General features: G+C 43.1%; 1 protein-coding gene across 1 annotated transcript; it reads right to left on the bottom strand.

Moving 5' to 3' along the window:
* Nucleotides 1–3,819: 3,819 nt before the first annotated feature.
* Nucleotides 3,820–20,445, bottom strand: KCNE4 (potassium voltage-gated channel subfamily E regulatory subunit 4). The gene is made up of 3 exons (XM_005513096.3): nt 20,335–20,445; nt 6,866–7,083; nt 3,820–6,423 (listed from the first exon to the last, which is right to left on the bottom strand). Exon 3 carries the CDS (start codon nt 6,386–6,388, stop codon nt 5,906–5,908), a length of 483 nt encoding a protein of 160 aa, XP_005513153.2. The 5' UTR covers nt 6,389–6,423; nt 6,866–7,083; nt 20,335–20,445; the 3' UTR covers nt 3,820–5,905.
* Between the last annotated feature and the right edge of the window lie 2,041 nt (nt 20,446–22,486).

A 22,486-nucleotide genomic window follows, 5' to 3' on the forward strand; every position in this document is an offset into this window, starting at 1 on the left:
GGGGACGGGGACATGACATGCTGGTCCCAACTAAATAGAAAGAGTTCACACCAGAGGAACTTCTTTAATTTTGTTTTTTCTTCTCCAAATATAAATAGTAACAAATTTTACCTTTTCTCACTTTTAATCAGAGCTCAGCACTCTGAAATTCAAAATGTGGTTATTCTCATAACAGCTCTAAGCAGTAAAGATGTGCTTTTCTTTACAGTTTATTAGCCAAAGCAAGTAATTTTCCAGAGGATACCATGAACCTGGAGCAGAAGAAGGAATTGCATTTAGTCTCCCACATCCCAGCTACTGCCCTGCTCACCGACACCTCTCTTGTAGCAGCCAAGTGACAAGGACCTGTCACACAGCTTCTGCTGACCTGGGGAGGCTAGGGGGCAAGAGTCACACTTGCTAATAATTGTCATTTGTCACCAGTGGCTACTCTAGCATGCAATAGTATTAGAGGGGACAAATAGTTTGTTGTTCCTAAGTGGGAAAATGCTTTGTATTTATACTGGATCTTTCATCTGAGAACCACAAATATTTCACACCTATCAAGAACACACCATATTCTCACATATGGGAATATATGTAGTGTCATCTGATAATCAAGTGAAGCACAGGACAGTTAAACAGGTTCCCAGTCAGAGAGATGGGAACATAGACTGTAATGAAACATTCAATAGCCTTCATTAGCCTTCTTTTAGTCACTTATTCAAATGGCAAAAGCTTCAATCTAACCTGGCCTAATGTAAACCGGAACCCTACCCAAACCCAAACTAAGACAAAATTAAGCTTTGAAAAACTATGGTGTTCACTGATTTTGTATTATTTTCCATTTTCTTCCCTAGTTGAGCTGGATACAGAAATGTCAATACACTAAGGCAGCAGCTCATCTCATGGCAATTTTTGGCTGTGTGCAGTAGGAACTGCAGAGGCATATGAAAATGGAAAGAATACAAAACCAAATCAATCAAATACACAAAGGCAAATATAACCAGTGTTTAAAAACCAATAACCTAAACAGTTTTATTAATTTTTATGCCTTGTAGATCCAAACCTTGTACTTTAAATCTAAAATGCAGCTGTGAACTCAGGGAGAAATAGTCTTCCCACTAGAACAGCAAGGTCCAAAAATATTATAGCACAAGCATGGAAGGTCAACAGCCACAGAAGAGCATGGTCCAGCTTTGGCACAATTTTCTCTGGTGCCAGCAAGTATACTGGCCTGCACTCCACTCTGAGCATCTCCGAGAGTGCTCATCTAAAATGTGGTGGGGACTCCTGTCTTTGAAAGGTCTTGACATTTTTAGATTAAAATTAAAGGCAGGTGATTTAATCTTCTATTGGTTGACATGACTGTCATGAAGGTGCCTGATAGTCTGTGCTGGGGACCTGTGTGCTCCTCACCCTCGAGCAGTACACCTATCCTCCAACTTCATGCACTGAGGACTTAAAAATAGAAATGACTTGTTATGGTTTATCTGTTTCCTTCCTCTCCAGCCCTGTGAGAACTGACTTGATTATTTGGGTAGGTGTGGGCGCATGTCTGAGGAAGAAGCAGATCCAGGGGTCCCAATGTGAGAGGGTCAACCTGTGTTGTCTGCACTGTGTTGTCACACAGGAGGCTCCTGGCCCTACTTACCACAATTTGGGACCTGCTCTCCTGGGAAAGTGGATTCTCTCGTATTCATTAACCTTCCTTACCTCGTTAATTCTTTCCCTGGTCCAGAGCACACACACAGTCCTGGGAGATCCTGGGAGATCCTGTGCCTGGAGAGGAGACGAGTTCTGCATTTCCACTTCAGTTCTTCAGCAGGTTCGGTCTGTTGAACAAGCAACCTCACAGGTGTGTCTTTATGTGATCCGCTGGTAGGATTTAGGACTGTAAATCTGCCAGCTACCATCACAGATCCCAAGGTGACAATCTTCAGAGTGGGCACTTATATTGACAGCAGGTCCTGGAGCCAGACCACGTGCACAAGCCACATGAGGCCATCTTCTCATGTTCTATTAAAGGGGATATGCATTAACTATTCCAGCAAATGTATGAGGTGTAACATGCCAAGAATTGGGAGCCTAATTGCCATGTTTTTTAAAGAAAGAATGCGTTTGTAAAAATAAAATCAGCTCCATTCAGTCAAATTACAACCAATTATCATTGCCCTCAAGCCAAGATCTATTAGCTCTGAATCATATTTAACTCAGTTACTGAAGCACACTGAAAATGTCTACCACTTTTGGGAAAGAAAAAAAAAAAACAACAACAAACCTTTTTTTCCTCAGCAGTCAAAAGAATTTTGAAACCAGATTGATGGGTGCATTTTTCTTCCTTCCATCTGTAGCTTTTCAAGGTTAACAATGCTTCTTTTGTTTTGGAACAGTAGCTACCTGGTAGTCTTGGGTCACCAGCTTGTCTTCAAAGCATCATTGCATTCAGTCGCACATCCAATTAACTTCTCCAGATGAAATATATTCTTGCTTCTTTTTATCCCCCTGGTGCCATCAAAATACTAATTTGGACAAAGGCAAATGCTGTCAGACAAAGACAAATGCATAACAGCATACTTTCTCGAACTCATGAGCCAAGGATAGCTTGTGACAGTCTTCAAGAAGGTGGCCACATTTTCATTTTACTAGCTCCCTTCAGTGTAAAGAGACCCCAAAGCACACAGTGTTTCCCTTTATAGCAGCTCAGTTCAACACAAGAAGCTGCTGGAACACGCTAGTTTTTTGATCTGCAAAGCAGAGCTGTAATTTACATTTTGTTCTGTTTTTCCTTCTTATCACCAGTGCTGTCAGAAGTCTCTTGATTCATTATTGTGGCAGTGGAAACACTGAAACACTGAGACAGCAGCGTGGGTAAATGTGGAAGATGCAATGTTACTGACCCGCTATTCCAGGACACTGTGGGTGTCCCGGGAGATTACACAGCCAGCGGGAAATGCAGTCTTGCTGATGGGCAGCTTTAGGTCCACAGAAACTTGTGAACAGGCCCCAGAACTATTTAACAGGGAGTGAGTGAAGCGAGCAGAGCACAAGGGAACAGGTTTTACGGGAAAGCAAGCAGACATAACTTTATAGCAACCTGATTTTTGAAACAGCCTCAAAATAAAACACGCAAGTAGGTCTCAGCCAGTGCCTGTGGCCCTGTACATACTGTCACAGCTTGAAGAAGACATGGAAGTGTGAAGTTGCCTCTAAACACTTCTGCCCTGCACAGGGAGCCAGAATCCTGAAACCTGCCCCCCGCCCCACTTCCCATCCCTAATGCTGGAAATGACAGAGCAGCAATAAGACACAGGGTCAAATCTTCTGACCACACCAGCTATGTACCATGGCCAAAGACTGGAAACCCAGTGGGAACAGAGACATGTGTCAGTCACTGGCCCATAACCTCAACCCTATCCCAGCCAATTTGATACAATGCAAATTTTAAACCAAAACTCAAAATGCAGACTTTGAGAGCCTGAATAAATGACAAAAAAAGTTTTTGTAGCAGTTTTTCAGTTTTGCCAGCCTTTCTGATGGCTCACCAGTTTCTCTGATGGCTCACCAGCATCCCCAGCTCTTTGCAGGAGGACTTGGGGTGTCCCTGGGGCCCTGTCTTCCCGTGGGCAGGAGATGAATGTGAGGAAATGCCCCAAAGAGCCAGGATGGACTGAGGGCAGATGTGGAGCCCCTGGCTCAGCCCCGCGGTCTGCCCACAACCCTGCAGTACTGTCAAGCACAAGGAAATGTTTCAAAAAGAGGTGAAGAAAATGATCCTGTAGAAATTCTGCGCAGTCCCGTTACTGGAAATGTGCTTGACGTAGTGAACAAACATGGAAATTTTTCCAGGAAACGTGTTTCTTTATTTAAATAAAAATTAGTGCCAGTAGAAACAATAAACTTTAAATACATGAGACAATTATATACAACTCAATGTTAGGAATTATATACATCGCTTTTTTACAGATACAAATACATTTATACCAAAAGTAAAAGGATGAAGGACAAAGCAATGGAAAATGTGACAACTCGTGCATGTCAGTCTCATTTGGAAAGTTTCAGGATTCAAGTGATTCCAGGCAAAGTGCCAAACTTAAATTGGCTTCTTTCAAACTTAAAACAGCCCCTTTGGAGTAAATCTACCAAAAAGCTTTATATAGTCTGATCCAAAGTTCACTGAAGTGGATGGAAAATCTCCCAGTGCCTTCAGTCTGAACGGAATCAGGCCCTTTCTGAGCACAGTGGAGAGTTTGTTCTGCTGCAGAGACAGTGATACCTCTGTGGGACGCATCACATCGCATTAACCCTCCAAGCCAAAATCAGAGCTCTCCCTTCTAAACAGCAGAAGTACAGCAGACTCTTGTCTCAGCTCATTTCTGCTGTTCAGTGTCCATAGTTTTCAAGCTGTCTCTCAAGCTCTAATGCCAGGGGATAAATCACAGGGCTATTTTAGCACAGGAAATATGTGGAGATATTTTGCAAACATTTTGCTGTGCAATGCTTTAGATTCAGGCTCTTTAGCCCTTATGGTTCAGAACTAATCCAAACATTGTAATAAGTTATTATAAAATATAAGGTATGATTGAAATAATCATACATTGCTACAATATTAACACTACTTCTTTTAACAGTGCAATAATTTAGTAACTAATTTCATAAGCATTCGAAAAAAATCACAGTACCATTAAATCAGGGGGGAAGGTTTGTGTTGGTTTTAAAAACTAGTTACTAATGACTTTATAAAATGCATGTGTCACATGCGAGCTGATTAAAAACAAAACAAAAAGATGTAATGCAACGCTTATCTACACTGGCTTAAATAGAGCAGAAAGGCCCAGTTCTTTAATGATGCAAATGGGTACAGTTTCACTGACCTCAAATGGAGAATTTAAGTCCAACAGAGAAGCACTAAATCTTGTGCATGTCCCCTGAAGTCAGAAGGACTCAGCTGATGAGTTCAGTGGGGCAGGATTTCACCCTTGCTAGGTTAAATTCTATTCTGAATTCCACCTGTTTTTCAAGGGGGCATGACAGAGCAGCATTTGTTCAAGCCTTTCCACATCTTGCGCCTTGTGACAAAGATCTTTCAATGTCTTTTTTTAACTTACAGATCTTTGCCTTTAGTGATCAAATATATATGTCTTCTAAAAAAATACAGAAGTTAAAAAAAAAGAGAAAAAAGAGACTTTTTCTACTAGTGACTCAGTTAAAGGCTGGATTGCAGCAGAAGTTAGTGAACCTGACCCAACCAGTACAGGTACAACTAAAGCAAAGATAGATATAGTGGCATGGATCTGAACCTGGGCTTTACAAACCTCCTAGAAATTCAGTCTGTCAGTTGTTTTTTGGTTTTGTGGGTTTTTATCCTTTTATTCTCTCTGTGCCTAAAGTCAGTCTCCAGCCATGCTGCAATCTCCCTTCAGCTACAGCATTGTCAGATTTTCAGCTTTTGAGGCCTCACTGAGCAAAACCACTGTGGCTTTTTATAAGAAAAACACAGTAAAAGTACTTCTAGTCTATTACAGTTCTGCGTGAACAAGCATTATGCATCATCTTTGTCAACCAGGCACTTGCGTTAGGGTAACTTCCCTAACCATTTCACAGCCATTTGCAGAATTCTGAAATATGCAGAAACATGCCAGTATTGGTTACCTTGTCAGAAAATACATACGTAATCTCCTTGTTCTTTGTTTTTATGGTAAGAAATAATAATGGAAAACTAAAATTAAGCATCCCAGTCGTGTGCAAGTGACACTTTGGTGTTGGGTACCACTGCTTGCTTGTCCTGCCAGCTCTCAGGAACACCTCCAGCCCGGGGGCACAGATACCTGTTGGAGTTCATTGGAGAGCAGGAAAGTAGAACCACAAGTTCCCAGTGGGAGCTCCACTGACATTTTGGCAGCTGATCAAGGGAGCCCTGCAAGTGCTAGGAGTTCCTGTGGATGTTCTCCACAGACCCCTCGCTGCTCTCCTGGAAGAGTGTTTCCGACACTTCCCCCAGCTCCGCATCCAGCACTTCCTCCTGGATGGTGAAGTGCACATCTGGGGACGAGGATTCGGAGCTCACGCTGCTGCCTTCCATGGAGCAGATGGTGCAGGACAGGGACGGCACCATGCTCTCCTGCAGCATGTTCAGCATCATGGGGAACTGCACAGACTTCAGCCCAGATATGGTTGGTAGAGGCTTTACATCTTCTCCCCATTCTCTCTCCTCATCTTTGTAGAGCAGAAGCAAATTAGACTTCTTCTCTTTTCTTTTGGATTTCATGTAGCCCAGCATTATTCCTATCAGGAAGATCCCGTAGAAAGACATGACAATCAGAATGTAAAAGTACTCGTTGCTGTTGTTCTTCTCTGCGTTGTGGGATTCAGCATCAAGCACGGCTTGTGTCATGTTTGTATGGTCCATTTTCAGAACGGAAAGTGTTTTACTGCAGCCAAAGCCTGGAGGAGAATGTGTATGTACATGTAAGACCAAACTTCAGATCAAAAATGTAAAAGAAACATCTGAAAAAAGCTACCCCCAAAACTATTCCTTGCTACTTCTAATCCGTAAGCTTGCAGGACACACTTGACTGAAGCTTGCAATCTATCACACTTCTGCATTAATACTCTAACTGGACGAACTGTTTTTCAGATACAGAGAATGTTAGAGGAAAGAAAATGTGTAATATTAAATCATGTTGAGTTCTATGCTGAATTATAAAACCCCCAATCCATATAATAAATATATATATATATATATAAAAAAAAAATACAGAAATACTCTGCTAGGCACTTCAACACAGTTTTGTGCTACTTAACTATGTTTCCATATGGGGGGTAAAAGTTAGAAATCTTATTTTATTCAATGGTGCAGGAAAAAAAAAATCAAAATGCAACTTACGTTGGTATGCAAATAATTCCTCCTTTTGCAAAGCTCAAGAGACCTTTCCTCCACCAAATGCCGGGTGTTCTGAAAACTTTCCTCTGCTGCAGTTGGAATAAATAGCTCTCAAGAAATGTTTCATCACGTGTTTTAGAGGCACAGTTTATAATAGTTGTGTGTTGGAGTCAACAGATGAACTTGAAGGATTGCAGTTCAACCCACTGAACTCTTAACAGCTGTGAAAAGAAAAAGAGTTGGGAATTCAGATTTTACTCTTTCCTAACCAGTTCAGCACTGGCTCTTTCAGCTTGTGAAGCTGCTCCTTTCACTGCCATCCCAACTGCTAAAGCTGACCTGCTACCTTGAGAGCTGCTGTGCAGAATGGAAAACCTGCAAACCATACTTCTCTGTCAGAAAATATAGAAAAATATACATGTGAATTTTATAGTAGATGCTATAAAGTTGTTTAGTTGCCTGCTAAACATGGTTTTCCCTGAAGAGCTGGGGAGGGAACGGGTTATTTTCTTCGCCTGCGACTAGTGACAAAGCTTCATAAAGTGTGTGCAAAACAAAGTGACTTTCAACTCATCCTGCAGCTCCATTTTCCCACAAGGTGTGGGGCTGTAGAAAACTATGCCCTGGGTCTCAACTGACTTTTGGATGGAGGGGTGCTGGTGCCACCTAACTTCGGCCATCAAAACAGCAACTATGGGGTTTCAATTCCCCACATAACAAGCGGAAAGGTGCAGGCTCCTCCAGGAGATACCTGGAGCTCCTGAAGCTCCTTCTGACACTGTTTGCAGAAGCAGCCAAGAGTTACATGGTCTGTGTGCTGTTTATACACAGACAGGGACCCCTGAATTAATGCAGATTTTAGTAGGAAGGGCTGTTAACAACCCTGGGCTTCTCTCTGGGTGACAGCTTGTGGCTGTCGCGGTGGCTGTTGGGCTGAGCAGGACACCTCCCGGCCACCAGCCAGGGCAGGGCTGGGATGCAGGCTGGGCCATGGGGCCTGCAGAGTTCCCAGTCCTCATTTCAGTGGTACAGGAGGCTCCAACACCCTGTTTCAACACGTAAGCAACAGCACAGGCCATGGGAAGCAGGAGGCCCAGCTTGCACCTTGGGGATTTCACTTCCTTCTCCTCTCCATCCCCATTCTTCACACACGAAGCCCAATTAGTCAGGCCCCACATATGTGATGTGAATGTCACCCCTTCTGCAGAGCTTCAAGGATGTTTATGTAACAGGACACTCCACTTCCAGAAAGTAGTCGACTGGTGCTGGAGTTTCCCAACGGTGGGTCTGGGGTTTTTTTCTCCTGCAGTCACTTGTGGATTCTTTGCATAGACGGCAAATTCTTTTCCAAACTCTGCCCTCACAAACCCTCTGAGGTAAAGGCAGAAAGGATTAACTTCTCTTCACATGCAGGAAAAAGCAAGAGAGAAGAGTTAAGCAACTTTAAGTGAAGAATTCAAGAAAAGAGAGAACTGTATCTGTGTTTGGAACCAGCATTTTCCATCATTTGTCTGAATGACTCGACAAAGAAAAAAAATACATTAGCCAGATTCTCATCTCTGCCCCTTAAAATAGAGGGTCCACCATTTAGGATGTGCATTTTATCTCCATGCGCATTCCCATGCGATACCTCAGGATCTGTTAATGTTGGACTGGTGTCTACTGGGATTTCATCTGACAAAATCTGTCTGCAGCACCAGCTTGCCAAGTCTGGATTCTTCATCCCTGTTTCTGTCAAATTACTGAGCAGGCAGCAAGAGCATGTTAACTGCTAGGCTAATGCATAACCCAGAGCAACTCTCTGGATTTTCTAGCTAACTTTGGGGAATTTTTATTTCACTTCTTTCTCAGCTCCATGCAGTATTTTCTGCCCAATTGAGCTCAAGTAATCTAGAGTTCAAAAAATGAAAGACAATGTGTCAGGTTTTATTAACAACCTTTTATGCAGGACTTCCACAGAAGGCTGAGGAAATGCCCAGCATTGCTGGGTCAACGAAAATTTGTTCAATACAAGGACAAATCCTTTATCTGTGCTCATGCCACCTTAGGAAACCAGCTCTGAAGCTGCTTGGTCCTGGGAACAAGACCACCTAAAGCCTGTCCTGCTGCCTCCCATTGTCAGTGCTATACACACATCATCACCCACTTTGGCACCAAGAGCACTTTTGGGCATCCAGAAGCACCAATGTCCCGGCTCTCACTGGTGAGCCAGCAGAGCAGAGGCAGGCTGGCTCTCCTGCAGGAGCCCACAGATGCGAGTGGGGTCTCTGATTTGCTCCAAAACCTCAGATTCTTCACAGAAGTGAAGCTCTGTGCAAAGTTACAGAGATGAACTGCAACACCCAACAAGAGCACGGGGAGACTGGTCAAGTACATCCATAGCTTTATGCAATCCCCCAAAGTTCAACTGAAAGATGACTGAATTGCACAATTATGCATAGTTATTGCTGAAAACTCATCGCAACTCTATTTACTTTGGCTAGCTGATGACAACAACTCTTCTCCATCTGTTAGCCCATAATTCTGAAAAACAGTTTAATTTTAAAAAGGCCTGGAAGGAATCCCTGAGCCTTCTGCAGACATGAAGAGGAGGGATAGGAAGACACTGGGGAATAACCAGCTGAAAAACATATGCCACTTGCATACTGGTGCCATAAGTCAGCTTTCTTAAGCTGTACCCTGTAGAAACTGTATTTTTGTCTAAAAACAAGATCTAGAAAATTGAAAATCAGAGGCTTTGGGGTTTGTGTTTCATAACTACTGTTTTTTCACAAATGATATTATGCATTGCTTAATGTAAAACTACTGATCATGGCAAAAATACTTGCTTAATTTGAAGTAATTTATTTTTTGGAATTAAGGTTACTAACTATTTCTTGTTTGAGGTTTCTTTCTTCTTTTCAGACCACATTTTTTCCAAAACTTCACAAAATTTCTGCTGAAATTTCACTTGCAGGTCTCTTACACTTTCAGCAATTGCCTTTCATGTGTTCCTCCTCACCTTTGCATCACTCCAGGTTCCAGTATAAGTTGGGAAACAACCTGTTAGAGAGCAGTGTAGGGGAAAGGGACCTGGGGGTCCTGGTGGACAGCAGGATGACCATGAGCCAGCACTGTGCCCTTGTGGCCAGGAAGGCCAATGGCATCCTGGGGTGTATTAGAAGGGGGGTGGTCAGTAGGTCAAGAGAGGTTCTCCTCCCCCTCTACTCTGCCCTGGTGAGACCACACCAGTATCCAGTTCTGGGCCCCTCAGTTCCAGAAGGACAGGGAACTGCTGGAGAGAGTCCAGCGCAGGGCAACGAAGATGCTGAAGGGAGTGGAGCATCACCCTTATGAGGAAAGGCTGAGGGAGCTGGGGCTCTTTAGCTTGGAGAAGAGGAGACTGAAGGGTGACCTCATTAATGTTTACAGATATATAAAGGGTGAGTGTCACAAGGACGGAGCCAGGCTCTTCTTGGTGGCAACCAATGGTAGGATAAGGGGAATGGGTACAAACTGGAACACAAGAGGTTCCACTTAAATTTGAGAAGACACTTCTCAGTGAGGGTGACAGACACTGGAACATTCTGCCCAGGGGGGTTGTGGAGTCTCCTACTCTGGAGGCATTCAAGACCTGCCTGGATGCCTTCCTGTGTAACCTCATCTAGGTGTTCCTGCTCTGGCAGGGGGATTGGACTGGATGATCTTTTGAGGTCCCTTCCAATCCCTAACATTCTGTGATTCCCAACACAGGCTATAACATTTAAGTATAATCCTCATGCTGTTGCTCCCACCTTCCAGATTCCGCCTTTGGAAAACATTCAGGCTCACAAAGCAGAGCGACAGCCAGGCTCTCCAACAATGCAAAGGTCACAACATAGCTGCTGATTCCAGATCTTTTTTCTCAAGGTCCCTGTCTCCTAGAGAGCCTTTTGTAGCAGCAACATCCGTCACCAAAGGACGCAAAAGTTGAGGCTTGAGACATCCCATGGGGCAGGAATTCTTCACAACATGGCTTAAGGGACAGTATAATGTGAACCCTTTCACCAAATAAAAATTTGAGGACAGTCTGAAAACTGAACAAAGAGAATCCATTACGAAGACAACATGAAATGTCCTTAGAGATTCAGATGACTCTCTGCAGGCTGCCATGGAAAATACATGCCTAACCCTTTATTATGGGCACAAACCAGGGTCTGATGCTGCATTTATATTTCTTTTTCCACTTAGTAAGTCAATAAGACCAAAGATACAAACCACAACTGTTAAAGGGCTAGCTCTGATGGAAAGCTGGGCCTGTTTGATAAGCGTATGCTAACAGTATGACTTTAAAGAATATGCAGGCGTGTGTATTTTTGGAAGTAATCATGTGAAAAGAAACAAACAAACAAACAAAAACAAACAAAAACAAAAAACCAACCAACCAAACAAAAACACAACACAAAAAACTAAAAAGATAAATGGGAAGGACAGACAGGCTGCGGTTCTTTCTTCCTGCATGTGAACCCTTAATGGAAGTAGTGGTTGGGAATTTACCACTATGGAGAAAAGCAGGGAGAGTTTTGCTATGCAAATATTGACTTAGTTATGACTTAGATCTTCCTGACACTGAACCTAGGAAACGGAAAGGACAGCAAAGGTGATCAATATTTTTCACTCACATATATGATTTCAATTAAAGTAAAATTAGAGATCAAGAGCTGTGTTTGACACCATAAATGTAGACATGATGAAGAATGACGTTTATGCTCTTGATTTTGTCTTGCATTTAAAGACCTGCCATGCTGAGATGTGCATGCTGGCTTTTGGTCCCACTGCAGAACACAAGCCTCACCAAGGACCTGACCCAAAGCTCCTTGAACTCAAAGCCCATTAAAGTTAAGAGCAGTGCCTCACCTAAATCAAGTGTCAGATCAGGAGTGGCACCTGCTCCTTTCAGGTCCTGTGCAACTGGGAGTCAGTCTGCAGTGAATTCAGTGGAATACAAGAGCAGGTTCAGAAGCAGCAAGTCATGCACCCATTCCCAGAGCAGAGAGTGAATAACAGCCTGACATAAGCCATGTGCCTCCTCACTAACAAGTTACTTACAGTAGGAAATTTATGAGCTTTACTATACACTCTTAACACTCCTATGCCTCAGTTCACTCACTTGGAAAATGAGCCTACTAATACCTACAAATTACACGTGCTGTGAGGGTACTGCCTGGTAACGCATTTGCAGATCAGTACCTGAAAGGGTAATAACCACTGTTCATAAACATCACAGCATTACCACATGGCTGGGCTGGCACCCGAGCGATTCTCACACAGCTCTAGGTTCGGTGGTGTTTTCTCCTTATTTTTCATACTACAGGAATAGATGACATTTTTTACATACTTCATGCAAGCAATTTCTAGATAAAGGTGGCAATTTTCTCAGTGTCATCCACAATAAACTGTGTTACCATCTGAATACCAAACGGAAGTAACACTCTGTCTAGTTATTAACTGTGAAAAACTTAGTAAAATGCTCAGCTCCGCCTAACAATCTGCACTAGTGACAACATGCAAATACAAGTCTAGAAGATGCATGCACCAGCCTTCTTTCAACTTCAGCATTTAGTTTGCTTTAATTCAAACTTTATTTAACCTTCGTAGCAGATCTCCATGTCATGAAACTTCAAGTTTCTCAGATGTTCCCTGCACCCAGAGCAGCAAATATGGGGTTCAGAAGCACCTCACAGCTCTCAACTCCAGCAGTGGTAAGAGATTTCCCAGAAGTCACCTCCAGAGAACTGCAATTGCCCTCCAAGCACAGAACAAAGATCTGTAAGGCAAACAGGTTTCTGATCCCAAGAGATTAAAAGCAACAGAAAATATCAGTGATATCTGTAATAACGGTTTACCCTAAATCTGAAATTTATTGTAAGGCATGTGTTGTGGGAGCCCTGGCATTTTGGGATAGGCATTTCTTTTCAACACCTAAACTGAATTTCAGAAAGTTATGAGTGACTGGAAACAAACTATAAACAGGTAACTCTCATGATAGCAGTAACAAGAAATTACATTTTAAACCCAAAGATTTTTCAGTGGCTCATATGAGAATCTGAGTCCAAAGTCATTAAACCCTCAATTCACTTGCCTGTAGCTGAAACATGTTACAAAGTTATTTTATCAATATATGTTTCTATACAATAAAATGAAACTTGTACTTAATATTACCTTACCTTTTTCCTTTGATGTGGCACAGAGAATATAGGTATGTTTGATTTGAAAATGCTTTTTTTTTTTTCCTTCCCTCCCCCTGCAACCAGAATTATCAGTTGGATGTACTGTCTTTAAGAACAAATTAAACTATTTATTTGCTCTCAGTGTCAAATGCTAGATCCAGTTGCACTGTATGCGGTCAACCGTGTTTGATGTATTTATTTCCATTTCGGATTTAAAACAGCAACATACAAAATTTTGGATGCCATTTAAAAAAAAAAAAAAAAAAACTAAATAAAAAACCTCCAAATTCGATAGCGGTATTTAGAAGAAATTCACCTACAAATGCAAACAAAAATTTCTGTTTCTTGAGTGAACAGACAGTGGTTACTCTTCTAACTATAGAAAGGTGCCTTATGAAGGACCATTCATCCTCTCTCTCTGATCTGATTCCACCTCTAATCAGCTCAGAATTAGCACTTTGATTTAAATTAGAGAAGGCTCCTCACAAACAAATTGTAGGCGAAGAGATGTGAATTAATATTTAGAGGGTATTTGAAAAATTCCTCTGCACACAGCATAAAGATCTCTCCTCAGTTTTCATTTTTGTTCTTTTTAAGATTCTTCATGATCTGAGAAATTCAGCATAGGCCAGTAATTGAGAAGCATAAGAAATAAAAGGGACAAAACCACATCCACCACACTCGGAAGAATTTGAGAAGAAAAATAAATAGACAAAAAATTAACCATGAGGGAAACCACAGACTCTGAAGTCAAGCAGACAGTTGTTGCTTAGCCTTACTAAACCACAGCATTGCAGTTTTCATTTTCTTACATCAAGAAATGGTAAAGACCCCTAAAACTGCCACTGAATCCAGCAGGATTTTGGTGAGTGTGAAGAATAAAACCACTTAATGCAAAGTAAGACACCAATCTGGCTTCCCGCGTGGACTGTGTCAAGTTTTCTGCCTAAAGTACCTGCCAGTATAGAAGGGGTATTTCACATTAATCTCTATTAACACCACTGTTGAGGACAAGGTTGACTACAGTGTTCAAAATAAGAGACAGAAAAAAGAGAGGGAGACTACGATGACATTTACCACAAAGGCAATTCTATCCCTTGAGGAACTCACAACAGCAGACAATAAAGAATATAAGTGTCTTCCATACTCCTGAGGAGAGAAAACACATGCAAAGGTAAAGTCACTCTCCACTCCCAGAAACAGAGCAGAGATGAAAGGGACAGATAGTGCTTTCTCAGCCCCACACATCCAGCCCAGCTGAAGTGAAAGCTCTTGCAAGGAACAAGCCACATTTCTCTTCATTATTATTTTTTCCAGTCCTGGAGAATTTGTTCACAAAGTAAAAAGCAGCCCGTGCTGTTTTGCAGCCATATCAGCGTAGCATCCCAGGTCACCGTGACCTTCAGCACATACAGGATTTTTCACTTTCACATGGATACCAGATGTTGAGTCCTTTATCCCTCTGATGTTCAAGGCCCTTGGGCTTTCATACAACATCAGGCACTCAGCTTCATGTGCGTTTGTAATAGTCCCTTCAAGTTTTTGTTGTGAAACCTCCACATTTACTGTAGCTGTTGCAGCAAATATCACACTCCATTAATTTCTATTCTCAACCCTGTTGACCTGAATCTTCATGAGATTGCAAATGCAGTTTAGATTTCATCACTGCCTTTTTCTACAGCAGTCCCCTTTCAAGCTGAAGCAACTAAGACAGCACTTCAGTTTGATTTATTGCATCTTGGCATCTGTTGACTGTACTCACTATTAGAGCATAAAATACTCAAACCAGCTATTTGTATTCTTTTTCCAAAAGTCTGCTTTGGAAAGCACAACACAAGGCACGAAAAAGCAATCTGGGGTGCAAATAGCATCAACTGGATGAACCTCAGGTGTACAGCAAAGAGGGCAGAAAGTATACAGAAGAGGCAGCAACAGCACCAGCATCCTTCTCCAAAGGGAGGGATTCTGCATGGCAAAGGAGGGAAAGCACAAAGCTGTGATTTCTGAAACCCAAGGCCAAACTCCCAGATGAACCCCTCTGCAGTCTGCCGTTGGTTCCTGTAAGGTCAGGATTTCCCCTTTAGCACCTGTGTATGAGAAGTTAAAATGATTCCTGAAGATAAGCTGAGATCTGCCCCCGTATTTCAGTATTAGATCACAGAGCCACAGGTGTGAGTAGCAAAGGACGAGTCCCTCAATGCACGACGCAGAGGGTGGGTTATACACAGTGCAGGGTCGTGCCAGCTCTAACAGAACAGGATTTCTTCCTTCTCAACTGACAGAAATCTTCATTTCTTTCAGTTAACACAAGCACTCATAATTCAGCCTTGTGTGGACAACTGATAGAGCACAAATTATGTAGTTTTCCATTACCAAGACCCTGATTGATATAACAGTCTCCCACAACCTCCCATATCCCCTGCATGAAAACAAAACAAAACATCAAAAGAGCTCCAAAAGACCTGGAAAAGCCCAAGGAGAAGCCCTCCTGACATTTCCCTCATCAGCGCAGCAAGTTAGCACCCTGCAGGTTATGTGGACCCTGTGGGTGCACATGGCATCAAAGAGGACAGACAGAAGCGCAGCCCCCAGGAGCCAGGGCCGTGCTCCCCATGGACCCACAGCCCTGTCCTATGGAACAGGCTCCCTACGCTGTGTGCTGAACTGAGAGAGGGGAGAACACACTGCTACAGTGCGACAGTAGGGTTGAACACAGGAATCAAAATTAATCTCCCAAATTAATTTTTAAGAAGTGATACCAAAGAAAAGAAACTTGGTAACATGTAAAAGCCTTCTTTAAGTGGGGTGGCTTACTTGCAAATGATAAAAGAAACTGGAGGGGATGTACTTTTCAAGTGCAGGCATTTATATCTCTGGGGGGAGACATCGTCCCTTCTTGAATATATTTCACTAAAGCAAGAACAACCATTGGTTTAACGGAATTATGCTTTTAGAACCTAGGGGAAAAGAGTCTCCTCTCTTGGCTGCTCATAACATGTGAATAATCAGCCCAAAGTAAACAACATGTGGTCTTGTGTGGTCTTTTTGCTCTTCAGATGAAGCTGGTATTTCACTGGAATCCAGGAAGCGACAGAAGTGGGGAATTCTGCAGATACAGGAGATTCTGCACTTCCCTCACAAGCTCTGGAAATGCAGCGCGTTTGGGGAAAAATATTGCTGTTCCAGATTGGAAATAAAATATATATATATATCTAGACACATAGGATTAATTACTACTCCTTGGAGTCACATAGCTTAAGAATTCTGATGTAGCCATATTCACAAAATTTTCCAGCTCTTTCACAAACATTTGAATGTTCACATGTCAATGGAGTGCTTGGCAATTCTTAAACAGAAGTGTTAAAGGAGTTTCTGAAAGTAATGTACCTACTGTATTATTTGTAAATACAGCTCATGGTCTGCAGTGGCTGCTCACAGAAATCCTCCGCTGAGTAAGAGGAGCAGCACTCTGACGGACGACGGGTTCAGCACGGTGGGGTCTGTGTCCCCTTTGCTGCTGCACTGCCAGCAAGGAGCCTGTTTAACATGTTGCTACCCCTTTTCCAATGAAAGAGGGGGGTGGAAACCTGGTGTTGGTTTTCTTAACTATCACTTGCTGACTCAACCCCTGCACACGCTGCCTGCACCCCCTGCCATGGCATGGGACACACACAGTCCATGTACTTGGCGTGTTTTCCAGCTGTCAGTTCCCTTTCTCCACCACACAACTTCTTTTCCACATGACCCATCTCCAAATCTTCCTCCACGTGGTCTTGACCTCCACCCTGCCAGCCCTTCAGTCCAGCTCAGCCAAAAGCCAGGCAAGGTTTGCTACCTCCACGTAGTTTTGCTGGCTCCCTCTGCCCCATAGGCTCTGCACAGGTCCATGCATCACACAGGCAAGAGGACACAGGCTACGCTCATGTCAGTTCCCTCAACTGGGAACTGAAAACATAAACTGGAAGCTGTTGCTTTGAAAGCTGGAACTCCTGTGGTCCTTACCTACACTCCAGGGTTTACCTCCTCCTGAGGTAAAGCTCCCACCACCTTCCTCATCCATGACTCTTGTCCTTCTTCTTTGATTTCTCCCATGTTATCTCATTTTCACCATCAACATCCTTCACAAACCACATTGCCAAAGTATCTCCTTCAAACCCCTCTAAAACGCACCTGCTTGGCTATAGGGGTTTGGGGAAGGGAAATGAGAGACTTTAGGGAAAATCTAAATAAAAGACAACAAAAAATACCCACATGCACATGTTACTCAGCACCACACGTCCATATTACTTATCCATGTCCCTCTATACTTTTAATCCAACATTGCTGTTTATAAACATACTTACCATGTATCAAACCACATTGCTGTGTTCTTGCTGGGGCAGGACTGTGTTTTTAGTAAGATACCTTGCATTTTTCTGAGCCTTGAAATAGCACCACACCCCATACATTTGTGATGCACTCTCAGCTGGGAGAGCTCTGCAAAGCTCCGAGGGGTTTTACAATATCTCCCTCCAAGAAAAAGCTGCCAGAAACATTTCCTTCCTTCTCCCAAAAGATAAATTCTCTTTGCCGCAGCTCCCTGGGGTGCAGCTCAGTCCCTTGCCCCCCACAGCCCGTGGTGCTGGGGCTGGTGCAAGGCGCATTCCAGGAATACCTCCGGCCAGCACGGCCTATGCTTCTTCTCATAAACTTTCAGCCATGATTTAGCTAGACTATCTTTTTTTTTTTTTAAATAGTTGTTCATTGTTGAGCAGAGACGCATGCATCTATTCTGAAAGGTTCTATGCCCAAGTCCTTGTTGCCTGGTACATCTTACTTGGGTTAGAACCCAGACCTAGAAAGATGTTCACCCAAAATGATTTGTGTTTGTAAATAACAGATTAAAATGAAAAATTGCATGGAGAAATAATTGCTGCGGCTATAGTAATCTCAGCATTAGGATTAGCTCGCAGCATAAGCAAAAGGAAAAAAAAAAACAAACCCAAACACAGTTATGTGGGATTAAGGAGTCTTGACGATTAAGCTTTATGATTTGCTGCTGAACAAATCAACATGTCCAAAATATGTCATTATTTTTTCCTAAACCAAAGAACTTACAAGATAAAACAAAACAAATTCCCATCAATGTTTTGGTCTATTGTAAAGTCTTTTTTTTAAATATCAAGCTGACTCTGAAAATTACAGCAGAAGATAATTAAAGAGTAGGCAGCACAATTGGGTGATGAGCTACGTCAGGCTGCAAGTTTGAGGCAGTAAGGGCAAAACCACTTCATTCTGGTCTCCTGCGTCATGTGGAAGCAAATAAAACAAGATTAATCTCTTCCAGTTATGAGAAGGATAAAAAGCATCTGCAAAATTTTTCAGGATAGGGCAGAGATTGGAAACCCCCGCAGATGCCACATCACTTCTTTTGAATCACCACTTCTAGAAATTCTGCAGGGGTCAGGTTGCTGACTGTTGAGCAGCACACGGTGCTAAATCAAGGGCTCAGTTGCTAGAGAAGGCGCGGGATTAGTGGCCGATGCAGAGGCCAGACACCATGCCGGCTTCTGCAGCTGCCTCTGGAAAGAAGGCTGGGCAGACGGACCTTGCTGGATCCTGACGGCTGCCCCAGGAAGCTCAGAGCCCCTGTGCTCTGTCCCAGACTTGACTCCAAGGAAAGAAAGTGTCTGTTCTGTTCCAGCCGGTCACCAAGCCCAGGCTCAGCCCACAAAACGCTCGTTTCAGTTGGGCACAGCAAAGCCTCACAGGAGTAGTTTCCCACTGAGGTCACTGGGTTTGTCTGTGTTTCTATAAGGTGAATTATATTCTGCCCTTTGGGCCTAATACCTAAATCCTTTTCTAGATAAGAGTCCCACTAACTAGGCTCTGTAAGTCGCCAGCCTCATAACCTCATATCCCATCAACATCAATAGGAATGAGGCTTGGTCACCTCTTCATAGTTCCCTGAAACACTGTAACTGTGTTACTGCAAATCTGTGCCCTTTGCAGACATTGCTGTAGCACCTACAGGTCTCATGGTTTAACATTTGATGGTCTCTGGCACAACCTACACACCCCTCCCTCTCCAACACACCTCATCTGGACCATCTCTTTGGTACCCAGCAGAACACAACTGGCTTCGACACTTCAAGCAGAGGAAAGTTGTAAAAGGTCCTATCTCATCACTGGAAAGCTCAGTGGGGGGAAGTCTAGGTCATCACCAAAACACCAAGTTGTCCTTTTATGTTTTTTGGTATTTGATTTTTTTTCCCCTTCCCCCTCATGACTGGCTTCAGGATCTGATCAGTCTTAAAAAGGAATAAAAGATACAGACATTGATTCAGGTAACCAGTGCTCAGACACTTCAAATAAATTGCCCAGCTCCCCTCCATAATTTAGCTCAGGAAAACAGCCAATTTGTCAAATTCAAGATTTTAGAAGTCTTATGAGTAATGTGAGCCTAGGCTTTATCCCCTCGTTTATTAGCAGTTTCCTTTCATTTGTCTTATCTTCCTCAACCCTTCATTTCAGAACTGGCCAAGTTTCAACCAAGTGGGCTCATTATCACATGGAAAAACCCACATACTAGACTAGTGCTACAGACTGCATTAGCGACCTTAAAAATCATAGTTACAGTGGGACTGAGCTGCCACATCCCTAACGTGGGCCAGCTGGGGCTTCCCTCTCACCCCGTGTTGCCATGACTACGAGCGATGCTCAGAAACCAGCACTGCCTCAGAGATGAGATTGCCATAACACCAAGGTGAGTGGGGGGCTATATTGAGCAGGTAACACACTCTGAATACTAGATGTCATTTTAATTAATCAAAGAATATAATGTAGCCACTCACAGGTAGGTAATGCAGAACCTTAGCAGTGTTTCTGTTGACTTAATCTTAGGAGAGATTTTAATCTATCTTTAAAAACAAATCATAAAAGTGCAAGATCTTGTTAACAAAACAGATTACAGAAAAAATACATTGAATTTCTATTGTTGAAACAATAAAGTGGAAACAAAATGCACTAAACAGAAGTAAAAAAACAAGTGAGGATCCCGTACATCCATATTAACTACGCACTATTGCTTTGTAAAGATGAAGGTTAAAGGCTTCCTAGGAGTCAATTACAGTGCAAGAGCAATCAGGCAAGCAACAAACTCCTCTGTATCAGGATTTTTAATACTGGAAACTTGTCCATGACTGGAGGTGTCCAGGACTCAGCCTGTGTGATCCACAAGAACCCTTAAGCAGGACCCACGTTATCAACATTTTACTGGGTACCTCGCATTACTAAAATACTCACCTTATGCTATTCAGTTGTTGCCAAGACACTATTCACACGTCTGATTCTCCATTAGCATCAGCTAATAAATCTTCTGCTGGCTGGTTTTCAAAGAGCTCCGGGAGGATTCAAGGCTGCTACAAGAAAAAAACAATGCAAGGGAAAAAAGCTGATTGTTCTTGCAGTCAAAAGCAGTCTAACCCAGGGCTTTTGCATGCCTCAGATAACCAGGAAACCGGAAAATAAAACCCCAAATCCATTATCTTAAGTCTAATCATTTGGGATCTGAGTAGTAATTTTTGAATAATTGCTTGCAGTTAGCAAGGGCAATAAAACTTGAAAAAAGCAGACATGACCACAAGTGCCCCCATTTCCACCCTCTCTCAAGTGCTAAGCGAGTTTTCTCTCTGCTTACACCCACAGCTGGGTCCCTCCTGCTTCCCTGGGAGCCCGCAGCACAGCCTCTACATATCTCAGCTGCTTTCCCATGTTGCCCAAAACATGGATGGTTTGAGCAGAGGTTCAGACAAGGGCACAGAAATTGTTCACCCTGGGCAAAGCTTCGGGGAGCTGCGTTCCAGCGCCGGGGCTGCAGGAAGCAGCCCTGCTGCAGAGGTTGGCCGGTGGGGTTGGCAAGGACAAGGTCAGAGACGGGGAAGAATTCCAGCCAGCCTGATCTCATGCCATTATTTTGCTCTGCCTGATATAGAGATGCTGTTATCTTTGCCCCTACTCTCCTTCAAGGATGCAATCAAAGCACTTCTGAAATGCTGCTGCTTCTGCAACAGTAAATCCACAGTGGGGAAATCAGTCCCATAGGTCTCAGAACCTGGGCAAAAGCTAAAAACATTTAGAAATCACCATGTTTATATGGCTTTGCTTTGGTGCAACACTCAATCTGTGTATTTACCACTGGACAAGGAAAGTGACGGTGGTAGAGAGAGGTAACACCAAGGCTGACAGGAAACTAATGGCAAGATAACTATCCAACTGCCCAGCTTCTACTGTAGCAACAAGACTATCCACACCCTCAGGCAGGTATTTGTTTCAGATCTCACTTCAGCCTTAATTGATATTAGCTTTCAAAATAGCTTTTAGAAAAATACTTACATTCGTGAAAATAATATCAAAGAGAAATGAAAGAGCTGTGAGAACCCCAAGCCAATAAATTTAATTCTGGGGTTGGTATGAAGATACCAGAGCTTGAGAAGTGGAGATTCCTGATTTGTGCCCTTCATTCCACCCCTGGGCAAGCGACCTGCTCCAGGATGGAGCGGCAGAGGGACAGGGTCATGGCCCGGGGGGAGATGGCCTCAGGGGGGTCAGTTCTGCCCCAGAGCAGGAAAACTACAAAGGACAACAGAGAAGGACTTTTAACTCTGTTTTGGTATTCTGAAGACACTCAAAATATTTTCAAAATAAATAAAGTAGGACTGGGGAAAAGATTGTTTACAATACTTACAGGTATTGCTTTTTCCTAGATCGAAAATGCAAGGGAATCAGGTCAGAACCATAGATAGATCTTCACTTTCGTACAAGCTTCTCCAATTCATGGGAAAACAAATGTCACTGCTGCTCACCAAGTCATCTGTTGCACACTAGTGGGACTGTAACTAAGTCATTAACAAATTACAAACATTTACCACAATCTATCAGTCCTGTAAGGTGGGCTTTTTTTTCTCTAGTGTCCGAAAAGAAAAAAACTGAGTCAGCTCCAGCACAAAACTCTTCAAACACTAGTGAATGGGCTGAGACGTAGCCCTTATAGGGTTTTCTTACTTACCCTGAGAAAATCAGTCAGTGGCTCTGCAAGGGCAGGTGCTGGAGACCATGATCCCGTTAGGGCAGGTTGGGCCATTGGCACTGGCTGGGTGCAGCTTCGTACAGGTGAGATAACTCACAAATACAGCTGCAGAAGGGAGCTGCCTGCACCCATCCGCACAGCCAGGTGGAGTTTGCTTTACTTGTCTCCTCACCTAAACCATCGAGAATGAGGTTTTACAGCTTGGGCTGCAGTGGCACAGAGCATCTCTCCTCCACAGGAGAGTCACTTACTCTGCTGCTCCCCTAACCAGACCAATGTGAGTGGGACCCACCAGGTCTGGATGAGTAGATCCCTGTTGGTCATGCCCAAGTCTCCCCTTCCACACGACAGGCTGATGGTACTGGGGCA

This window comes from Columba livia, chromosome 9 (genome assembly GCF_036013475.1).
Source record: "Columba livia isolate bColLiv1 breed racing homer chromosome 9, bColLiv1.pat.W.v2, whole genome shotgun sequence".
Classification (NCBI taxonomy): Eukaryota; Metazoa; Chordata; class Aves; order Columbiformes; family Columbidae; genus Columba; species Columba livia.

What these genes read in the sequence shown, in the direction of transcription:
- KCNE4 (XM_005513096.3), bottom strand. Translation starts at nt 6,388, where the DNA reads ATGGACCATACAAACATGACACAAGCCGTGCTTGATGCTGAATCCCAC.